We start from the raw sequence: 23,111 nt of genomic DNA on the forward strand, positions 1-23,111 counted from the left end.
AGAAAAAATAATTGGAACATACTGCTGGCAGCTGTAAATGCCATTTAGTCAGTGCCTGGAAGTACCAAAAGGAATTACCAAGGACTGAGAAAGTTAAAATTCTTTTAAAAACTAAGGAAGTTAAAAATAAAAACTGAAGGACAAGGTAAGAGCTGAAAATATAGTTCACAAATAAAAGAAACTAACAAAAAGAGATACAACTTTTGGCTGTTTACTAGAAGAAAGCAAGGTAGGAGACCTCTTTCTCCACAGATACCTATGTTAAGATAAGGGAGGAAATATCAAATGCATCTTGACAGAGAGTTGAGACAGCTTGACATATTGCCAAGAATGAAGGCAGACTTCCAAGTGGTAAGAATTCTTACCTCTTCTGCATAGGCTTTTCCAATCCCATCAGTAGCTCCTGTGACCACTGCAACAGTAAAAAGAGATAAATCTACATTAGTTGCTTCACAGAAATAACTGCAATGGTTGTGTTTATTTGCATACTATTAAAGTACTCATTCCAGACAGAAATATATCAAAGTCGCAGGAACAGGTGTACAACTTCTATGAAATTACTTTAAGAACTCACACTAATACCTTTCCATAGGTAAGAAAGGAGAGAAAGACTTGAAATTAGGAGCCTAACATGTTTCAAGAATCAGGTTCAGCACCCCTTTTAAAGCCAGGTCTCTGTCCTAATACTCTTCTTCAGAAACTTTGTGGACTAAGATTTCCAAGCCATTTAACTTAAAAAAAAAAGCTTATTTATGACTATTAAACTAGCTGTCAACTTAGTTTTAAGTATACAGTAAAATAAAAGGTATCTCAAATCCTGTAAGCATCCAAGAAAACAGATTTTAGGACACAGACAACAGCTCTCTGTTAGTGTTCCTCCAGCAGATTTCAGATTCTCACGACCACTGTGCTCACCAGCAACTAGTATGGGCGACTGATCCAGGCATCAGTTGCAAGCTGGGCTTCTACAGCTTAAACTTTCTCACCTGTGGGTGACTGGATCTGTGTCAAGCTTCAAGCCTTTCTAGGATTCTTTTCCACAAGCTGAGAAGCTGTGAGTGACTCAACATGCCATTAGTTTGACAGATTATTCCAGGGCTCTCGCCACACTAGTAGCTGATCATCCCAGTAAATAGCAATTCCTCCATACAGAAAACTGCTTTTCCAACTGCTTTTTATGCAAGTACATTCAGCATCATTTTTTTTTTCTCTCTCAGATTTTTCTTCTCACCAAACCCAATGCCTATACCTCAGCATCCTTATATTTTTAGCTCTCCTGTCGAACCTCTCATTTACCTGTCTCTGCTCTCACTCTCCACAGAACCTACTGGATTTTTTCTGTTTGTCCTTTTATCAGATCAGAAGAGTTTGGTTTGTGCTTCCACTGCTTATTGCTGAATGTAGCCATGGCCATATAACTGGACTTGTTTAATGTTTCAGAACAGTGAACTGGGAGTGTTAGTTTAACTCTCAGGTCAACCTCTACCTGAGTGAAAGTCATAGCAGACAGTGTTGTCTGGCATTGGGATTCAGCAATAGCTTTCCCTTTTTTCCGGAGCACCGGAAGGAGATGTGTTTGCAGATGATTTGATTAGTCACTGCTTGCAGATCCCCTCTAACAGTTGGCATGCAAACTGCAGCCAGAATATTTCTGTTTGAGTAATAACAGCTAGGTAATGCTATAACCCTTTCAGTCTCTGTGCCTGCTACCTATAAATAAGTGGATATAATAACAAAAGATGAAACTGCCAGCAAAGGTCCTATTTGAGTTTGAATGGTCGAGCAACCATTCAGTAACAGGCTAGAAAGAAAGATCCAGTCATAGCCCTTATTTAAGTGAAATTCACAGGCGACCACAGATGAAGGTACATGCATATATGTTCATCCCCTCCCTAGTCTCAGGGTTTAATTTCCAAGATGACATAACTGCAGCATGATAAGGATATGCACACTGCACACATGGGATGCCCCAGCTACTAAACAGAGCTCTGGCTGCTGCACTGTCAGTGCCAGGGAATTTTATTGAGAAAACCAAGTGTCTGTGTCACATTGCTTTGCCACTTCCTATCCAGCCACCATTAGGGAAGTGTGAGTGACAGTTATGGTACAGAAACAAAGTCATTTAATGAAAGGTGAAACAAGGGTCCAAATGACCAATAAAAATCAGACTTTAGGGAAGAAATCAAGAATGCTTTCCCAGGAGCCTATTTCCTTCAACCAAACTTTTACCAATATTGTTACTGATTCAGCCAGACACACCACAGTTCTGATCCCTATAGTTCAAGGACCAACAAGCTTCAGTTTCAGCCTTGCTGACCTGGGATTCACATGATGTATTATCACACAAGCCATTACTGCTTCAGCAACAGAATGAAGCAAACAGGAGTACAGTGAAAACAGTACCAGGACCCCTCTCCATAAGGATCACAACAGTAGCCAGACAAGTTCTAAGCTGACCCAATGTGGAAAACATTCAACTTCAGTCACTTGGTGAAAGGGGTTGTTTCTTTCACCATAGTTAGTGAGGCACCTAAAGAAGAGCCATTCCCTGTAACACTTAGATTGTTTCTTCTCCTTCCAACTCAGAATTTACAGACTTAATGGTTTTATTCCCAGATAACAAGCTCAGCATTTGAAAATACTGTTTTCTGACACTGCAAGTTATTCACTTCTAGCAGCTGCAGCCAAAAATGCATGCTCCATGAGGCAGGGACTCCCATAAAGCACCTGTAGCCCTTTAAAGGCTTAGTAAAGTACAAGTAGTTTCAGTCAAGGATATTTACTCATTTATTGAATCCATTGCTTAGGTAAATGGTAATGGAATCAGGTGGAGCATGAGACATAAGCTGAAGATCAGGGATTTCTAACTGAAGTGTGAGAAAAAGGATGTTTTTCCCCCTTTATAAGTCCTAGTTCAAATTAAAATAACCTGTAGTCCAGAGGTTAAAGTACCCTCCAGAACAGAATGTGAAAAACTTAGATAAATCTGATGTACATAAAAATTACAAAATTCCATCAGGAAAAAAGCAGTGCTTAAGCCATCACCTACAGAAACAGACTGCTGGTTAATACACATCCCTGTTTTGCTTCTGCTGCAGGAAAAGGCCTCAGGATAAAGTATGCAGCTAGTTATTCTTAGCAGTAAGGGAACTCCTCACAAGATGACACAGAGACCATCATTTAATTAGTGGTTCCATGTGGAGAAGGATAATTGTCTTCTGCTCCATGCTCCCACACCATCTTGAAGAAAAAACAGTACAAGGACTGCTTTCCAACATCTAACCTAAACCCCCTTTTTTTCAGGACACTTCTCTTCCTAAGGCTCTTTGAGAGGAGCCACCTGGCTCAGTTCCCTCCCATTCAAAGCAAATGGATTTCCCATCTACAGCTGCACTGACGGAGGGGCCCTTGAGGTCAGCACCCACGGACTGTGATGGGAAACATGCACTAACACAGACCTGGCCTGCTGCTGCCCAGTAGCACCCAGTTCAGCCAGCTCTGGTTACTGCTCATCTCCTGCATCCCAGTGAGCAGTCTGGAGGGTCAGAAAGGCTGTCCTGACAGGAATCTGCCAGAGCAGAAAGCAAAACTCAGACCCTACATTGTAAAAGCAGGGAGAAGTGGTTAACAGCAACTGATAGGACCAACATCACACAAGTCAAGATTCAGCCACCTTATCTTCCTCCACATTTTTGATTACCTAAAGCTTGTACATTAGAAAGTCACTTAAATTTTTATATTGATTACATTCATCTCAAGCTTCTATACTGGAGAAAAATGTTACTGTTTCAACCATTCCAAAGCTATGTCAGTTTAACTAAGTTTCTACTATCAACTTGAAGTGCTTAAGCTAGTTTGACTCCAAGTGTGGATTAAGCTTTTGAATTCTGTTTCTTCTACAGATTGCCTTCCAACAAAAGTTACAAACTGACTGCAGTTGGCAGAGCTTAAAGAAGGCAAAGAAAGTAGGATAGAAATAAGTTATTGTCTATATAAGAAAGTTGCACCAGCACCTAAGTGTGATTATACACATTTACTCAGTAGTCAGACTAACTGTAGTAGCTTCCTACTTCAGCCATCTGCTGTCTCCAGGAGAGAAGTAAGAAGAGTGCCCAGGCAACCTGCGTGTGAGCCCACCAAGTAAATGTTTGCCTGAATGAAAGCTTGTATTGCAGCACTGGATACTTTTAGACAAAGTCAACAGCTATCTCTGCCTTTTCCCCTGCAGCCCTAAAAGTCAGGGGACAAAAAATAAGGGACGGTATCCAGTAACATGACATAGTCTGAGAACAGCTCACTTTTCATAAATGAATACATGCACAGGATTGGGCTGGAGATGTTCTACCCTAGGAAGTCCCCACTGGCCAGTCATCAGCAGCTTTGGATACACAGTATTTCACAAAACAATTAGTCCTCACCTGGAACAGATTCCCATCTCAAGAACCTTTTCTGAAACTAGTATATGCATAACTAGGGAACTGACATATACATCATAATTTTAATGCTTAAAAAAAGCCTGTCTAAAGATTCCTGTTCTAAGTCAGAATTAACAAAGCCTGGTCCTAGTGAGTCCAACACACTGAAAGGAACATCTCTTGCTCTTCTAGGAAATGACATTTTGGGTAAGACTGGCATAATAATTGTTATAATCGGTGGTAGAGGTAGGTATGGTATCATACTCTAGTTCTGGCTTTCATTTCAGTTTTGCATCAATAGTCTTCTATTCCAAACCCTACACTGTTTGGAGTGGTAGACAAGAAACTGGAAAGCTGATAAAACTAAACTCACTATTCATGCTAGCCACTAGGGTACACCACCTTAGTAAAAATTACTGTGAACCTACCCATGCTTTGGATGCAGTGATAGGGTGCAGAAAGGAACTGCTAGTGTAGTATCAAGGTCTCCAAACAATGAGGGCAGTATGGGGCATTCTCTGCCCACACTGCTGGAGGAGGTTACACAATATGTAGGCTATAGATATTTCAACTACCATTATATATATACAAGTCATCAGCACAAGATCACAAATCAGCAGTTAATTTTTTTTATTACAGTATTATCCTTAATATGTCATGTAATCTTTTCCCTAAACCTCCAAAATCTACACCTCAGGACAGTATATAGCATCTTTGCCCTAATGGCTGTGCCAGAATTTTGCTTCCTATGTGGTTGTGGGGAGAGAAGAAAGAAAAAAGCAACTCACACCTCTCGCCACAGACTTTTCAACTCCCACTCGGAGTTCAACTACACATCTTTGACCTCTTACACTGGTGATCTCTTTAACTTAAGATACACCTACACAGGCATCCACCACAGCCTCTACTACTACAGTAGTTATTGACAAACACAAATCACTAATTCTCTATACTTTAATACCACTGAGTCAACTTATCTCCTAACGAACACTTCACAGCTTTTGTCACATACAACAGGTATGACATAGTTCATAAGCATTGGCAACATGTCCTGGCCAGTACCAAACTCAGGGCAGCCCTTGACAAAGTTAGAAAACCTCACCAGTCAGCGAGATATGTCATGTTGCACTAAAAGGGAACAGCTTTCCTGTCATCAAAAAAGCCATAGACCAAGTCTGTGGAACGCATGCAACCAGATGGTGACTTTAGTCTAGAAGATTAAAATGACCAGTGATACTTCAGGGGATAAAAATTCGGACAAGAAGCCTTACACAGGGGTAAATACACAAATGTTTCCAATAGAACCTGCATCCTTCAGAAATCCCACAGCCCGTGGCTAGATAGATAAAGTGCCACCAACAGTGTGGGGAACTCACGTGTTTTTTTCTGCTTATAACAAGTAACAGACAATGTGTTGCCAAATAAGAGGTAACCAAAAAACATCCACCACCTCCAAAGAGGTATAACAGAGTTGTATTCCTTACTCATAAAAAAGGGACTGCCATTCCAGAGCCCGGCAAAAGCAGAACCCAGCAGTCACTGGCAGTCTGTTCTGTGACTGAAATGAGTATTCAAGGCCCAAGGAGAACAATTTTACTTGCTTCTCATGCAGCCAGGACATCTTAAAACAAAAGCAAAGAGTGGTGCAGTAAAGCATGAGGCAGGCATGTAGAAATCATCTCAACTCACGACAGGAGCAAGGACCAGTGTTGAAACAGGGAGAGGGAGCAACAACAAGCATAGAAAATTCTACTGCAGTTCTGCAGAGCAATCACGCTGAAACAAGATTATAGATTCGTGACTCCCCAACTCAAGGTTAGACTACAGTGAAAAATAAGGCTTAAAGAGATCAAGCCTGCCTTCAGATACAAACACACGTTTTCCACAGCAAAATGAACTTTTAAGATGCCTAACGGAGATAAAGCACAGAATACTTTTATCCATATTGCCTCTGGCAAACAGCACCAGGCATACTCCTTGCAGTGCTTTGACCACTTGCAGAATGAAGCTAATAACTCTTAGGCATGTTCCCTACTAGTCTCTTCAAACTACAAATTCATTTTGGTTCAGCCATTTTCCTGTTTTCATTCAGAAAAGCCTGAGTTTGTAGGCAATCTTTCAGAGTACTGCAGATGCACTCATGCATGTCATTACCTAAGAGGGAGAACTCAAGCCACCAGCAATGTTATTCTCCATAGACAGATGAGGGTCCAGCAATTTGGGAATACACCCTTCCTGTCAAAAAACTAAGCTAAGTAACAGATTTCAAGGAGGGCAGCCTAGCTACATCTCTGATCTCCTGAGAAGTGTTCAAATTTGCTGTCAAAATGGTAACTGCAGAACTAGTCTGTCTGCAACATCCTCCATTCACACAGAAGAGCCACCCCTGTCCTGCAAGACTGAATCCAGATACAAGTGCACGGTACCCAGCTGCAGCACATATCAACATAAACTAGGACCCTCTGTGTATTGCTAAAGCAATACAGTTGAGAGAAACTTCACAGCACAGCTAGCCTTAGCATGGGTTTAAAGTACAGCCCATAAATAACTGAAGACTCGAGATTCTTCTGCTACGAAACACAGAGGCTATATTAAGAATATGACAGCTCCTGGGGAAAACAAAAGCTGGCAAGGGGCGAAAAGACTATCCCTGCTTGGCATCAAGCAGTGCTTCATTTATTACAGATTTATATAAATCACTGGCATTTGACCAATACCAAGCTTCTAGATTATCTCCAGCCAACAAAAAGTACTTTAGTCTGTGCTGGTTAAAAATATTCTACTTTTTGTCCTCAGCTTGCTAGGAACAGCTATTTTTAGTAAGACTCCAATCAACCTTATCAAAATCAAGCATCAAAAATAGACTGGAGAAACACTGGAAGCATATACTATTTTTAGCTGCTCCATCTATCCCTGCCGTTATCCACAAATTCTGACTGCACAGACCATGCATGAGTGCTTAGTTATTCTAGGCAGATCTTAGTCGTGACCCTTTTTTTCCCTGAACACCTGAATGCAGAAAACACTCGATTGATTAAAGATTAATACAGCCGCAAACCATGACAGCTGCCTTTCGTCTGAGTGCTTTTGGGGAGGGGGAGAATACAGGATGACAGAGAGCTTGCATCAGTATTCCTCTTGGGGATCCATTACATGGAAAGAAAATTGCTATTTCAATTCCCTTTTGTTGCTAAAAATAGCAGCCCCAATTGATTCAAGCAAACAGGGCACCGGCTTAGCAATGCCAAATTTAGAAACCACTGAAGTCCCAAAGAGTGAACGCTAACGCAGTCTAACACATGCCAGCTCATATTTAACAAAGAACAAAGAAGATAAGCATGCTGGCTGCAAGTTAATAAGACAGCAGCAACTCCCCGCATTTTTATTAAATAAAAACAGAAAACTCTGTGCAAAAAATATGACAAACTTCACATCTATTCTCAATTTAGCTGCTGAAATAGGAAGCCTCATCAGAAAGATCTGTACCCAAACTGGAATCCTAGAAGTTGTGTACATTCTTTTTTTTTCATATAAAGGTTTTTTTTCTGCACAGAGGAGCTAACACCTAATGGTCAGGTTTTGAAAAGACAGGCTACAGAAAAAGGTTCAATTCCCAAAACCAACACTTACGTGGTAACAGCTTGTGTCTAGGAGCTAGGATTGTGGGTAGAAAAATATTCTATAAATATCACAGCACTGACAAGTTCCCATTTCATCCAGAAGTACAGCAAGAAAGGGTTTTGGGCAGTGCACTCTGAAGATTCTTTACATTGACAACTAGAAGGAATCTAGAAATCTCTACAAGAAAAGTATACTGAAGAATTCATTAAAGTCACACTCAAGGCTTAAGCAATTCCAGTTCCAGCTGCCTCTATGGGAGCTCTCCCAGTCCAGGCTGATTGTCTTTTATACACTCAAACTCCACTCTTTTTTCCCTGTTAGTCAAGGGCTGCTGCATTATGGGCATGGGAGTCTGGGAGGAGAGGAGGAATTCCGTCATCCTGTTCAGAAGCCCCCACCCCATCCTTTGCCGCTTTCAAGCCTTTTGATCCAGAAAATGTCAGGTGAAACCAAGATTGCCTTGAATCAAACTTTCTGCAATAGCAAGTAAGTTGTTCAGATCATCTGCTCAAGCCAGTTCAAGTTGAGTTAAGCATGTGCAAAGGCTACAGCTGCCTCGTGCTCTGTAAGGCAGTACAGTAAGAGTTACCGCATAGCATTAATATTCAGCAAAAACAACCTCTCGTTTGTTCATCGCTCTGAAATACGTGACAGATGCTGACTGTCACGGCAAGCACGACCAGGCCAAAAAAACACATGCATAGAGGTCATTCAAATTGCCATTTCTGGTTCTTCCTGCCTCTAGGAGGGTGAATACAACACGAACATTTTAGAGATCAGATAGCTCAGGACTGGCACCATCTGAAGGCTTTCAGTGTGTTTGCCACTGGAAACACGCATAGATAAGTCACTTTTCTGAGAAGAAACTAAGCAGCCAGAAGAAGGGCCTCTAGGTTTAAAGCCTGCAATGCTGAAAGACGACTCTACGTTAGAAGTCACTAAAAGAAATGTGAGATTTTTTCCCCTCTTTCACTAAGTATTTGTAGCAGGCAGAAAAATTAATTCCAATTAGTGATGTGGCAACAAAGAACCAACACTTGCAAGCAGAATAGGATAACAAGTGATCCTGGCAAGCTGTGGGCATTTTTATTTAAAGTCAAAGCTATGCAAGGTGTCAGAATAATTGTGAGCATAGAAAAAGTGTAGACTGGTATAAAATGCAGCACTAGATCCATTTTTAATCAAAAGGAAAACTGTGTCAAATTTTAAAAGGTATGATCCATTTAGACAAGAATAATGCCCCAGACCTAGTAGGCAAAAGAAAATAATTTTACATGATGAAACATAAGTATCTCAGAATATCATCAGGGGCTGCCTGGGGAGGCATCTACAATGGTTCACACCAAAACCAGAATTCTATTAGGATACAAGCCAACAACTAGTTACACTCCTCAGAAACTGATCTCAGCACAAATCCTGTTCAGCACTGTTACTAGTGACCACCACACAAAGAAGGAAATGCTTTGTGAACGTCACAGACAACCTAGCTCTGGAAAAGGATCACATGTCACACTGCAAAGAATTACATGGGTTTATAGACCACAGGAATAAAACACAATATTGCCAGATATTACACAGTGACATAGAAACACCAGATATCAAGATACACACTCGAGACTAACTTTGCTTAGAGGCGAGGTGACCATTGTAAGGAGGGGGAAAAAAAAGTATCTGGTCTTTCTATCTAAAGTATCAGTGTCTGCATACAAAATTGTCTGTAAATTGTCCTTCTGATGCAGCTATAAAGACAATTTCTATAACCACTGAGGTGTTTCCTATAGTAATAGGAAACAATAATACATTAAGTAATTTAAATGGGAACAGCTCCAAAAAGTATTTTTAAAAAAGGGCTGCTAAGATGATTTAGAGTTAGCTGTTCTGGGAGATGAGTTTAAAAGGGTTTTATTTGCTCTTCATAAGCTCCTGTAGAGTAATCACCAGAAAAGGAGAAGTTTAGGCTAACATTGGGAAGACAATATAAGTTGGTTGGTTGTGACCAACTGGAAATCACTATATCTCAGAGAAGGAAAAAAAGCCTATCTCTGACTCTGAAGAGCAGAATAAAAGTAAGGAACCTAACCTGCCAGAAGAGATCTGAGATGTGGGTCAAGCCAGAGCTAACTCTGGAAATAGAGCTACAAACTTGGAACAAGAATCTGTTCATTACTATCCATTTAATGGATCAGACAGAAAATAGAAAACAAGCCTGACTGTAATTTGTTTCTTGTTTTTGATACATTCTGTCAACTGCATGGTTCTACACTCCCTCAGGTTGTCAGAGGGTATCACAGAGATTATCCTTCCTCCCCCACCATCTCAACACACAATTTGACTTCTAGAGGGTGTCTGTTCATCTCTTCATGAGAAACCGCACCATGGTCCTAACAGAGCAGAGACTGATTCCATGAAGCACTGCTACTGGGAAGGGGTTCCCTCTTGAACCCCTTATCCTGCTGGCAGTAAGTCAAATCATCTTACTCAAGCACCTCCCTATTCACAGCGAGGACACCAGCCTCCATCTGGGGCATAAAAAAAACCAACAGCACCTTGTAATGGCTTTTTAAAGATCAGACTGTGGGCATGAAATTGGTGCAGTGCTAAATACAACCTTTTCTCTGCACCTTTGAAACACTGTTTGACCTTTTACAGCTTCATGACTAGGACCTGAACTATTTGCAGTTATACAAAACACAGTCTTAAAGAAATTTCTAAATGAAGGTTCGAGTATATTTCAAGCATAATGCATCATTCTGTATGAGCTTGGCACATCCAACGCATTGGGTCATTAAGAAAAAAAAATCCATGTTAGCTATCACTTGTTCCTTTGCCTTTGCACACATCCAACCATTTTTACTGGAAGCAAAGGGGGAAAAAATCCAACACAGTGTAGACCAACTTTCTTGCACTTTATCCCAAGAACTGATCTTCTAGCTCACAACAGAGATGCAGCCAACCCAAGACTTGGTAGCAAGAGGTACTGAGGGGAGATTTTGAGAAGTCAAGTATAATGATACCTCTCCAGGATGCTCTTCCTCTCTCCATTTTGCAGCTTTGCAATTTAGTGAACAACAGCTGGTGTTTTTGGACAAATCCACGGGAGACAAAGTTATTAAGGTATTTTAGAATAACTTCTTTTTTTAATCTGTGTAAACCTTTAGCATGTAATACAGACTGTAACAAGAAGCCACCCAGGTGAACTATACCCTACATTGGACAGTATCATCTCCTCCTGTTCTTTCTGAAACTCATCTGTTAGTTTGGGAATTGATGCTTTCTCCACTACCTCTTGACCATGGCAAGCAATGACACTCGTCACTTTGCTTAACTTTCTCTTTGTCCTTTAAATTGATGTTGTGGATTTTCAAGTTATTTTGTATATTACTAAACAGGTAAATCTAACAGATACAACAAAATTTTTAAGATTAGATATTTAGGAAACCCTTTGATAGGAGCTTCTATCAGAATCACCTTGGACTACAGGTTTGCAGATTGCAAATTTAATTTTAAAAAATTAAGTATATTTAAAATACCAAACTAATATTCCACATATTAGAAAAACCATATTCCTTCCCTACTCACAGAATTAAAATCTTCATTTCAAATACAAGTTATAGAGTAGAATTTCATTGCATCAAGAATATACCAAAAATAAACAATCTGGGAAGCACAGAAAGACTATGGAGAGTCTCAGGAATATATTCTCAAAATACAGCCTGCCAGCTTTCAGCTGAGAAGCCCATCCAGACCTAAGCAGCTCACCCAGAACCACCGGGTGCCTCCATATGGAGCCTTCCAAACTCCTGAAAAGCTAAAGAATGCCTTGGAGTAATACATTCATCCAGCCCTGCTCTCACCCAACAAACCTCCTTGTAAGCCCCTGAGAAGGAAAGCAGAGAGCTGCTGCCTCACCTCTTCTTCCTGCAATACTCCTTCCAACTAGATATGATATTATAGTATATCTTTATATTATAAGATATTAGAACATCTTTATGATATTTATAGGTCTAGTCTCCTATCCTTAACCAATTATTTACAATGTGGTTTCAATCCCATCATAGTCAAAATACATGTAGGAAATCAAACACATGGGCTACTTACTTTTTTCTGGAATACCACTTTACTTTCTTCCACAAAGCTACTTCCTCAGGGTTTCCAAATTCCGATATGCAAAAATTAAAATGTTCCATATTTAGGAAGGGATGATACAAATCAGGACAGCTACTTAGCTGCGCAGAAGCAAAACCAAGTTTTAACCCTGAGAAAGTGTTGTATTATCTCACACAGCAGAAATATGATTAGGTGTATCTTTGATATGGCTGATAAAGTCTATCTTTGATAAGCAACTTTTTAATTACAGACATTTAAAGAGTTTACAAGTCACACCACAAGCTCAGTATATTAACTTCCCATAAACAAATGCACACAATTGTCCCCAAGAACCTTTTTTAAGAAGATTTCAACCTATAATGTCTCTACAAATATGATCAAAATCCTATCCATTTTCTCCCCCTTAAAGCAGACTTAGAATGTGTGGATATATAGTTTAGGCATACTAAATGTCCACTTCTAACTCCAAGAGTATCAGTAACCAACCATTCTTAAAATTTTATTGCTCTTACATTTGAGGATACCTCCTGTTACTTATCATAAGCTTGGCCCTGCCACAACAAGCCATCTTGGGTACCAGTGCTCCAAAGAGTTCAAAAGCTTTTAAAATTATAAATAAAACTAATCAGGATAGAGTTGACTTAGATCTTCAGCTACTAGTATAGTATATTCACTCTTTTTTCTCTCAGTTCCTTTCAAACATTTGAGATCACAATTCAGGAAAAGTAAGCAGCCAGACCCTATGAAACCATCACCCTCACAGGTGAGGCCTCCCTGGGTTACAAGCTAACTCCACTCCAGCAGCAAGTTGCTCCTGGCTTCCACCTCCCACAACCAACAACTCTTCTCCAACACCACCAAAAGCAGTGAAGAGCCACTCAGAAACAAGCTCCCATCACTGCTACAGAAAGATTCCCATGTTTGAGTTCGGGGGAAGAGGGAGGGGACATCAGCTGTACCAATTGCTCTGATGACAAAGCTCCCTGCCAACCTAGAGGTCCTTCAAGGACACAAAGAGCAATTCTGTAAGAAAGCCTTAAGTTTTCTACACATAAACAAGACCGCTGCATGATGGAGATTCTACATGAGAGAGAAAGCAACTGCAATGTGGCATTCCTGCCATGGAATCTGTGCTGCAGATTCAACACTTAGTGAGTTACTGCCTCACCACCCAAAAACTGTGTGGCTTTGAGCCCCTCCTGCCAGGCACTAAACATTTCTAAGTATTCCACACCAGAAGAGATCTCCCATTTTCTATTGTTAGAAGTCAGCTGGCCCATATCCATTTATTGCAAAGAGACCTTGAATAGCTTCTCCAGGAAGCAATTTTATACCTAACTAGCACCCCAAAACCATACATGAAGCTATTTCTCCACAGCACTGCCACAAGGGGGTATTTTGGGGCAAGCAGAGAGGGCAGCTGAGGTGACCAGTCCAGCAGGAGGCTGGTTTTGCCCATCCCATACCTTTGCTGCTTGCACCAGAGCAGTTCACCCTCTGCAGACAATAAGCAAAGCTGTGTAAGCAGCCGAGCACAGAAGATGAATGAACTGTGTGGTGCTAAAGATCTGTGAATTGAAAAATCTAATGCATGAATTAAAATCCATACCCTTGTTCCCCCTCTCCCTTTCCCCCCAAAAAAGAAATGTATATAGCAGGACATAAAAGGAGAAATAGAGAGAGGTGGGAAAACGTGGTCTGACACGTTTAAAAAAATTGATGGCCTGTCACCCAGACGCTGATGAATATTTTTTACAGGATAAAAATGGCAACCTAGAGTCTAAAAATAAAATGCTGTGCTGCAGACCTGTCTGGTTCAGCAACACCACTGGAATACAAACACACTCCTTTGCTGGTGATTCTTGACTAAGATTTCAAAATAACAGAAGGGAAAAAAGCACTGTACAATATATAGTCTATTTTCAAGAGAAGGGATTTGGGGTTTGTGAGGTGGTTTTTTAGTAAAAATTCAGATTAGCATTGTATTTTACTTGCATTGTGTAACTGCCAATAAAAAAAAACTGCTAAATTTTAAGTGATTGATGAGAAGAGCGGAATACCTCATGCTGCACAAAGCTATTTTTTCTTCCCCTCCCCTGACAATTACAATACAAGAATATATCTATCAGTGTCTTTAAACTGTAATTGCAGTAAGCTTAAAAATGTATTTTTAGAATCATGCTGCAGACAGAACTGTGGACAATGCTATTTTGAAACTCACCCCACCTTCACAGACAGAAAATAAAACCTTTTGCTTCATTCTCTATCACAGTTCAGATAAAAAACGTGCTCAGCTGAGAAGGAAAAATGACTGAACATCATTCACAAGAAGCACTAAATTCTCAAGACTATCCACACTGCAGACAGGCTGCCTTATGCAGTATAAGATGCTATTTTTAGCAAGTGATGCAATAGCTGCAAGGGCTCTCCCAGAACCTTTAATTTATGAGCCCAAGCCATACTAAAACGTGTTTCAAGAGACCTAATATCCCTGCACTGTCACCTTCCCATTCTCTGCACCAACTTACTACCCACACAAGTCATTCCTTTTAAAGTGTCATCTTCGAAGAAAGAGACAGATTCTGCATGTGAAGAGAAAATCTGTATCTATACACTCGTCAGCAAACACACCTGCCCTGCAGTGTATATGACAAGAAAGTTACACAACACTCTACAGAGATTTTCTGACCTCTTGGTTTTCCATTGAAATACAAAGCAGCTTGGCTTCCTTGCTGAATTTGTGTGAAGACTTTGAAAAGCCCACAGTGCTAATACATCTAATCCTTCCCCAAGCTGTTTCCATTCTTAGAGATCTTTTTAGAAGTCCTTGTGTCTAACAGACAACTGTTAAGATACATTTCTGCTAAGTGACTGTTTTAACAGCTAAAAATTCTAAAAAAGAAGAGTTCCTGAAATGCTAGGGCTTTTAAAAATTGTTTTAAAAATAGAATAGGGATTTTCCAGCCCTTTGGATCTGTGGATCCTTTATGTTCTGCAATAGCCATGTGGACCACCATGTAACAGAGTCAAGCTTACCAATAAGTTTTGCACTGACCCCTTTTAAATTCTAATTCCATCTGCTCCCTCCCAAAACCCCCAGAGTTAATCCCAAAATCAGAACTACTCAAGAAACTACTTTTGTTTAACTTCCTACATCCAGGAGCCCATGGGAAGGGACACCATCCAACAGTTCTAAAAAAGCCTTTATGTTTTGAATGTGTGGTCACAAATATATTTGTGAGTTATATAAATCCATGAGCCCAACTTGCCACCCTGCAGAGTTTGAGTCCTTTGCTTATTAACACAGGCAGGGGACATAGAAGAGCTCTTCTCTCCTACTTCATACCATTCATTTATTGGTCATGTCCAGCATTTAGGGCTCAGAAGAAATTCCTGTATGTGTACCATGTTCCCAAGTTTTACACCTCAGCTCCCATAGTGCACTAACAGACTGTGGGAGAGCAGGTATAAAGATGGCTCTGGGCACAGCAAAAGCATTTGCTTTGTGTAAGGATAGCTCCAAGCTCTTCCCTCTTCCTGAGTTGTCATCGTGTCATGTACCATGCAAGAAAGACAGAAGTAGGAAAGCTTGACAAAACTTCTTGTTTGAAGCAGTAAAGGTCTGCCTCCCCACCACCCACACAATGGATGCACTTCCTCCCCCACCAACACAAGCATGGGGAAGCCAATGTCAGCAGAATCTGTAAGATCTCCAGGCTACCTGAGAAAAAGGAATCCAAATGCAAAGAGGTGAGACTTGGAGAGATTTCATTCAGAAGTTCTCTCTGTCTCAGAGATCCTGACTGCTCAGAAGTAGAACAGAAATTGAGCAGGAAGACAGCCAGTGATATTTTATTCATTTTGTCTGGAAGCAACATTAAAACAAGCTGTATGCTGAGAAGGTAGCATTAGCTCCAGGGACACAGAGGTATGAAAATAAGGATTCTGCAGAACAGCTGAAGTGGAAACAAAACTCATACCCAAATGTGTAATCTACTCAAAAGTAAGGAAGTTGAAGCACAGAGACTTCCACTGATGTCCGATAAACAGCAGGATGGGAAGCATCACACTGGGAATTTTACAGGGTCTTGTGAAGGTATCAGGAGGATAACAACTGCAGAATGCAAGTTCAAGCCCTTCAATGTATATACAGTAGAAAACAAGTGTACAAATGTACCTCAGCTTCGCTCCAGTACAGCAGGAGCAATGACAAGTCAGAAGAACAGACCAGTTTCCATAGCCAGTTCCTCACGATTTTACTGGGACTAAGTAAGAGCACAGCAGCCACATAATTCATGCCACATTAGACACAGAAGTAGAACAAGAAGCCACCTGAGCTAATTAGCAAAGCAGTTCACATTAAGCAAGAACCAAAATAATATTGTTTAAAGACAATATTGGATCTTCTAGTAGAATCTTATGCTTCTGTTCTCATGACTGGAAACATCCAAAATTTCAGGTCACCCAAAACCATCAGTTCCCAAGGACAAAAAAAAAGGATGGACTGGACCATTTAAGCTGCCTGTTGCTATCCCAAACACAAGCTATCATCAAATACAACCCTTCCTTTCTTCTTCCTTGCTACTTTGGAATGAAGAATCTGTGCAATCCTACTTGAACCAACTGCTAAAGTAGCTCTTTTGGGGAGAAAGGAAAACACCCCTCAGGATGTCCCCTTTTGCAAGTTCAAGCGCAACTGCACATGCACCAAGATCCACAACAAGCCTGTAAGCATGTTTATGCTACGTTAGGAATGACTCTAAACCTTTTATAATCCCTAACTCTAAATAACACCTTTATTGCTGTTAAAAAGTGGAGCCCTCTATGTACTGGAAATAGTTTCTCATGGCTTGTTAGAGATAAAAATGGCTTCAGGATCATATTTAGTAGGTACTGTTTTGTTAAAAAAATGCAAAGACCAGCATAGATAAAAGATGCCATAGCTGTTAAGCCTTTATTATTTATTCTACCAAGATCCTATAAAGGTAAGCCTTACAAATGTAGAGAAGTACCACTAGAAGAATTTGAATTTCTACTGTCTTTGTTTCTCATCATAATTAGGTAATTTTCAATCTACTCGAATAGATGGTTCATACAAACAACAACAACCCCCAGAAATTAAGGCTGTTGAAAAGCCATTAAACTTATCTTCCAAGGATACCCTGCCTACCAACAAGTGTGAGGTACTCCGCAGCATGTTGTTTCTCAAGCCCACGTTTTGCACTGCAGCCTTTGCACTGCAAGGGGACACAGAGGGGCAGCTCTGTTCCCACTGGAGGCGACCCCACCGTCGCTTTGGTGCCCCGCGGCCCGAGCCGCCCCGAGCCGAGCGGGACGCGCGGTCCGCCCCGAGCGCTCCCAGCAGCGCCCCCTGCCCGCCGCGGCGAGCGCAGCCGCCTGCTCAATCGGGCACAGCCCCACCATTCATAAAAAGGGGTCCCGCAGCACTGAAAGGCGACTCTGCCGTGCTGGAAACCCAGCGAATCCGAACACCACTCTGCAGTTTTTGACCCTAAAATATATATACAGCTTTATCTAAAATTAGTATATTTGGTAATTATTGCTCCACAGAGGTCCCTTCCATCCCACGCTCTTAATTATGTTCGCTTTAATTAAGTATTTCTATCCATCCGCCGGGGGGAGGAAGGGAAGGAGATGAATAATGTTAACACGCCCAAGTTAATCAACTTAGAAAGCAACAGTTGTCTCATGAGAAATGCCCTCGATAAATTACCATAAAGCATTAGGGAGACTCTTACGTTAAAGCGCTCTAGAAATCCTTGACTGTTTTATTTGTATCGGCACTGTTTTGCAATAGGTGTTTGCCTTAAAGATTTAAGGAAGAACTCGGGAAACACTGCCTTTGCTTATCCGTTTCTGAATAAAGAAACGCCCACCGATGCCTTCTGTATTTCACCGCAAGCCCTTGAAAACTTGCAGTATTCCCATCCGTGGAAAACTCCCCAGATTTTCCAATGGAAATGAAGCTCCCTTCAAGCCTCCTTAAATGTTTCAGCTACGATTGATTCGGTGCACTTTCTTCTCCCTGGCAGAGCAGGGAGGCAGAGGAAGCGCCCGCGGGCACCGCATGGGCTGTCGCAGGCTGCCCCGGCCCCCCCGGCCGCACGTGGACTAGCCAGTGTCCCCGGCAGCATCCCTGTCACGCGAGGCGCCCGCGCATCCCCGGCCCCGGGAGGGCGGCTCCCACGGGGCGGCGGTGAACGGCGGCTCCGCCGATCACCTGCCCGCCCGGGAAACTTCGGGAGGGGAAAACGGGGAGCGCGACCCGCCGCCGCCCGGCTCTCGGACGGGGCAGCCCGCTGCCCCTCGGGGCGGGAAGCCAGGGCACCCCGGGAGGAGCGGCAATGCGGGCGGACAAAGGCATGCGCTCCCGGCAGGGCTCACACTGGCCGGCCCCGCCGCGGCCCCGCAGGGTCTGCGAGCCGGCCCCCGTGATGGCCCCAGGCGCTGCTCAAGCGGAGCGGAGGTAGCGCGTTATGTCACCGGTTAGGTAACGGCGCGGGAGCCGCCGCAGTGACGGCACCGCTCCCCCTCCTCCTCCGCCCCCTCCCGCCGCGGCCGGGGCGGCTGAGGTGAGGCGGCATTAACCCTTGTCGAGGCCGGCCTTCCCCCGCAGGCAGCGGTTCCCCCGAGAGCGGGCCGGGTTTCCCCGCCGCCCACCGGAGGCAGCGGGGCCGGTCCCGCCGGGAGGGCGGCGGGGCGGCCCCGAGCGCCCGCACTCCGGCGCGCCGCGCGGCCGGCAGAGGGCGCTGCTGCGCCGCGGCGGGCGGGCGGGGGCGGGCGGACGGCCCGGGGGCGCCGGCGCCCTGCCGCCGCCGCTCCGCGCCCACGCGTGAGGCCGGCCCGGCGTGCCGGGACCGCGTCCTATTCCCGGACACCGATCCCGGCACGGCCCCGGCACGGCGCAGCCCCTGATCTCGGGGTGCGGCATCCTCGCTCCCGGCCGGCAGCCGGCACTGCCCGAGCGCCTGGCTTCCAGCAGGACCAGCGCGGAGCCACCAGCGCGGCCGGCCCGAGCCAAGCTGAGCTGAGGCCCAGCCGAGAGCATTCCCTGCAGCCCCCGCTGCCGCCTGCCCCACGGAGCCACCCGCAGCAAAGAACTCGCCCTCAGCTCGTGGCCAGCAGCCCTGCGTGCTCCTGGCCCAAACAAAGCATCAGGGCATACGCCTGGCAGAGGGAAGGACGTCTGGGCCAGCCCACACCAGCATGGATTTCAGGTCCCACTGAGCCCCCGCTCCATCAGGGACCACTGGCACAAGCACAACACTATTCACTTGTCCCTGACAAAGTGGAGACTTCTACAGAGTTAAACCAAAAATGCAGCACTTCCCTGTCAAGGTCCACCACAAGCTCCTTCCAAGGTCTTCACTGTAATCTCCCCAATGCCCTTTTCATTTACAGAGTCCACTCAAGCAAGTGGTGAAATCAAGTGCTTGTCCCAAGCAAGCACACCGGCAGCTATGGCTCGGAAAAAAAAAAAGTAGCAGAGGAATTTTCAGCAACATCCCCTATCCACAGATGCAATGCTATTAAGGGAGAATAGCCTCCACCAATTGCCAGGATGCTCTGGAAAGCAGCATGCTCAATAGGTTGTGCTCCTCTGGCTCCCTGTTTGACTTCAGGTATCTCCTGCCCCATCTCTCCTCTAACTTCCTGCTTTCCTTCCTTTTCTGACATGCCATTCTTGCTGCCCTCCCATTCCAACTTCTCAAGGACTCTTTGATTTAGACAACTTTATAGGTTCCACAGCAGAAAAGGTTTTCACTACTGCTTCCCCAGCTCCCGAGTGGAACTGAACTTCTCTCTCAGGTCCAAGAGAAAACCCTCCTTTAGAAGTCCGACAACAGAAAGAGCAATGGAGGTTGTTCTCACCATGTCTGCATAGGGTGATCTTGACGGCTTTAGTCCACTGATCAGAACCAGACTGACAAAACAGCTTTATTATCTACAGGTCTTCTACCCCTCTCTCAAAAGACCCCTCAAAACTGAACAAAGCTTCCCTCCCCACCAATGGGACCTGTTCCAGCATTTCTGCTGCTCTCCTTCAGGTCTGTAAACCTTTCTTACCACACATTCTGACAGCCAGTGACACCTCACCAGAACAACACATGTATCCCACAGGCACCAGGACACATGCACAGGACAAACACAGGCCAGCTGGGGCAGAGCACAGCTTTCTCAGAGGCCGAGCAGCCCACTGCACATGCAAACTGTCACAGCAGTGAATTATGGTGCATCATTCCTCCTGAAAATGGCCACTGTGGCTAGAGAAAGTAGTTTGCATCTAAGGAACTAAGACACCCTAAGGAAGAGGAGAGGGGAAAATAAAATTTTTAAAAAACAGGATCACTGCTCCAAGATATAGGAATAATAGCAAACTGCAGACTGCAGAAAATCCACAGCTAGTAAGAATATGTGCATATAGTACCTTACTGGGCATTAAAAGTTTTAATCAGCATCCTTTACTTATCTGCATCCCATAGAACTAATTCCCTCCAAAGTAAATGAAAAAAATTAAAATGAAAATATTCTACAGTAAAGGCTACTTTAAACAAATATGCATTTATTTTTTTAAAAAGATATATTGTTACTCAAATCTGCTTCCTCATTTGGTAAAGAACTTGTGCTGAAAGTCAGTTTGAGGAGAGTAATTCTAGGTTAGTGCACAAGAAATGCAGTTTCAATTCAAAGCTTACAAACGGTGACTGAAACAAGCTAGTCTATGCTGAACAAATTTTTCTGAACAAATGCATTATTTTCGTATGTTGCCAAGGCAATATTTTACATCAGAAATTTTACGTTTTGATTTAACCACAACCAGCAACAGCAACTAAGTGACAAATCCAGCTGGGATGATATGCTACCAAAATTCTGCCTAGCTGGCAGATTGAAAATCCACCTTTTACATTTTACTAAAATTTCTTGGATTACAAAGACTTTCAAATTAACAGATTCCCACCCCACCTTCTTCAAACACTCTAAAGCATCAAGAATTTGGTTACCAGAGGAAGAGTTTGAAATACAGCCAAACACAACCAGTGTGTCCCCAAGGATAAGGTCACAGGAAGAACAATACTATAAAGTATTGTAGAAGAAATGACAAAGAGGTTTATTTCTCAAAATCAATAATCCTAGCTATCAAACCAATACAACACTTTTATCCTAGTCTTTGAAAAGGAAAGAAGCTAGTTAAAATCTGTTAGCAGGGACTTCCAAAATCATTATCTGCAACTCATAAGCAATCCTCTCAAACACACAAGAGGTATGTGCCACCCACCTTGACGCACAAAGAACCAAGTAAAACAAGACTTTGGAGCGGCCCATCAAGATGGGACCAAGCAACAGACCTGACAACAGGCTCCTGCAGTTTTAGGCTCAGTTTCAGCCAGCTTACCTGCAGGGCATCACCCAAAAACCATGCCTACCTGCTTCCTCAGTATCTGACTGCCAACTGCTTTTCAGGCAGCTCAGGAAGCTGACCCAGCTGACTGCAGAGTTAGAGGCCAGCCACGCAAGCAGACCTCACCAACAGCACCGCCACACATCGACTTAGGGAATTTACGGGAAGCAGCAAGAGCTCCCAGCCAGCGACCAGAGCAGCACAATTCTTTTGGCAGCAGCCTGGTCTTGGAGAAACTCAAGGTGACCACTGGGCTCAACTGTACTTTCAACATACAGTTCCATAATACTACCAAGTTTCTTTCTGTTGCACCAGCACTGGAATTCATACGACCAAGCAGACTACGGAGCATAAATAGCCCCAAGGGACTAATTTCCTGCAGGGCACACTCCTTAACAAGATCACCACACAAATAGACCAACCTCAGTGCCAGCATAAGGAAGAAAAAAGCAAAGATAAGAGGTCTCCATCCACTTTCTCTCTCCACACCAAACTTTTACATCAGAAAGCCATGATGTAAGAACACACACTCACTTTTGTGAATAAAGGCATCTCAATTACAAGCTGATATCATGTGAGAGTGTCAGCAAACTGATTCCAGTGCAAAGGAACATGAACAAGGCTCTGGAAGTTAGAGTGAACACCCAGGGTGAAGAACCAGTCCACCAAATGGAGGGTTCTAGATCAAAATCTAGGAATAAACACAAAGCTGTGGAGCCCCAAAAGTTTTGCCATAGATCTGGGTATACCTGGTCAAAAAGACTGAGGTAAAGAGTTTGTATCAGGTCAGGTAACTTGCCTTTAAGCACACCTGTGGGTTGACAGGAGTACACATCCCTTTCTGTCATGACATACAAACACTGGGTTGGACACGCAGGACAACTGAGGGCAGGAACAAACTGCAAGAAATCCTAACTCTAATCCCTTGTTCAACTCCACACAGGGTAGCAGCTGCTTCCAGCAGTGCAGTGATCCTTTACTGCCCTATCCTTGATGCTGCTCCCTCCTGTTAGAGAGCTGACTCGTGAGCCATACTGAATCCACACTCTGGGGATGGAGAGCTTTTTGGCAGATAGGACTGAGACAGCAGGAATACTGGGCATATACACCTCTACCAAGAAAAAGTATTTATGCAAAATAATAGAGAACAACAAGTTTATAGATTAAGCACCTTTGCTGGCAGGATAATCCTGTGGAAGGGAGCAAAGGGGCAGAAGCCTATGGGAAACAGGTCTTCCAGAGACTTCAAAACAATGGAACAGTTTTGGAGAAACAGATCAGCCAGTCACAGATGAGGAATACGAAAGCAGGACTTGTTGGAACAAGGATCCAGTGATGAAGTAGAGTGTGGGGAAGAGCAGCATACAAGCATAAGCAAGTATTGGTTGGGTAGCAGCAGCTGCAGAAATAGAAGTAGTTCTCTGCCTTCTACTTTCCATATCTATATGTATCCTCACTCACATCTGCAAACCTCTCCATCTAAAGGCAGGGACCAGACACCTCGTAAGGAGACCAGACTCTTTAGTCACTGCACAACAGTATCCTCC

The 23,111-nt window shown here is 43.3% G+C and overlaps 1 protein-coding gene across 1 annotated transcript in view; it reads right to left on the reverse strand.

The window, feature by feature from the left end:
• Positions 1-23,111, reverse strand: part of HSD17B12 (hydroxysteroid 17-beta dehydrogenase 12) — an 81,286-nt gene that overhangs the window by 49,741 nt on the left and 8,434 nt on the right. Inside the window, 1 exon segment of the mRNA XM_021533222.2 lies at positions 366-412. Within this exon segment, the coding sequence (XP_021388897.2) occupies positions 366-412 (47 nt within the window).

The sequence above is a fragment of the Lonchura striata genome, chromosome 6, assembly GCF_046129695.1.
Source record: "Lonchura striata isolate bLonStr1 chromosome 6, bLonStr1.mat, whole genome shotgun sequence".
Taxonomy (NCBI): Eukaryota; Metazoa; Chordata; class Aves; order Passeriformes; family Estrildidae; genus Lonchura; species Lonchura striata.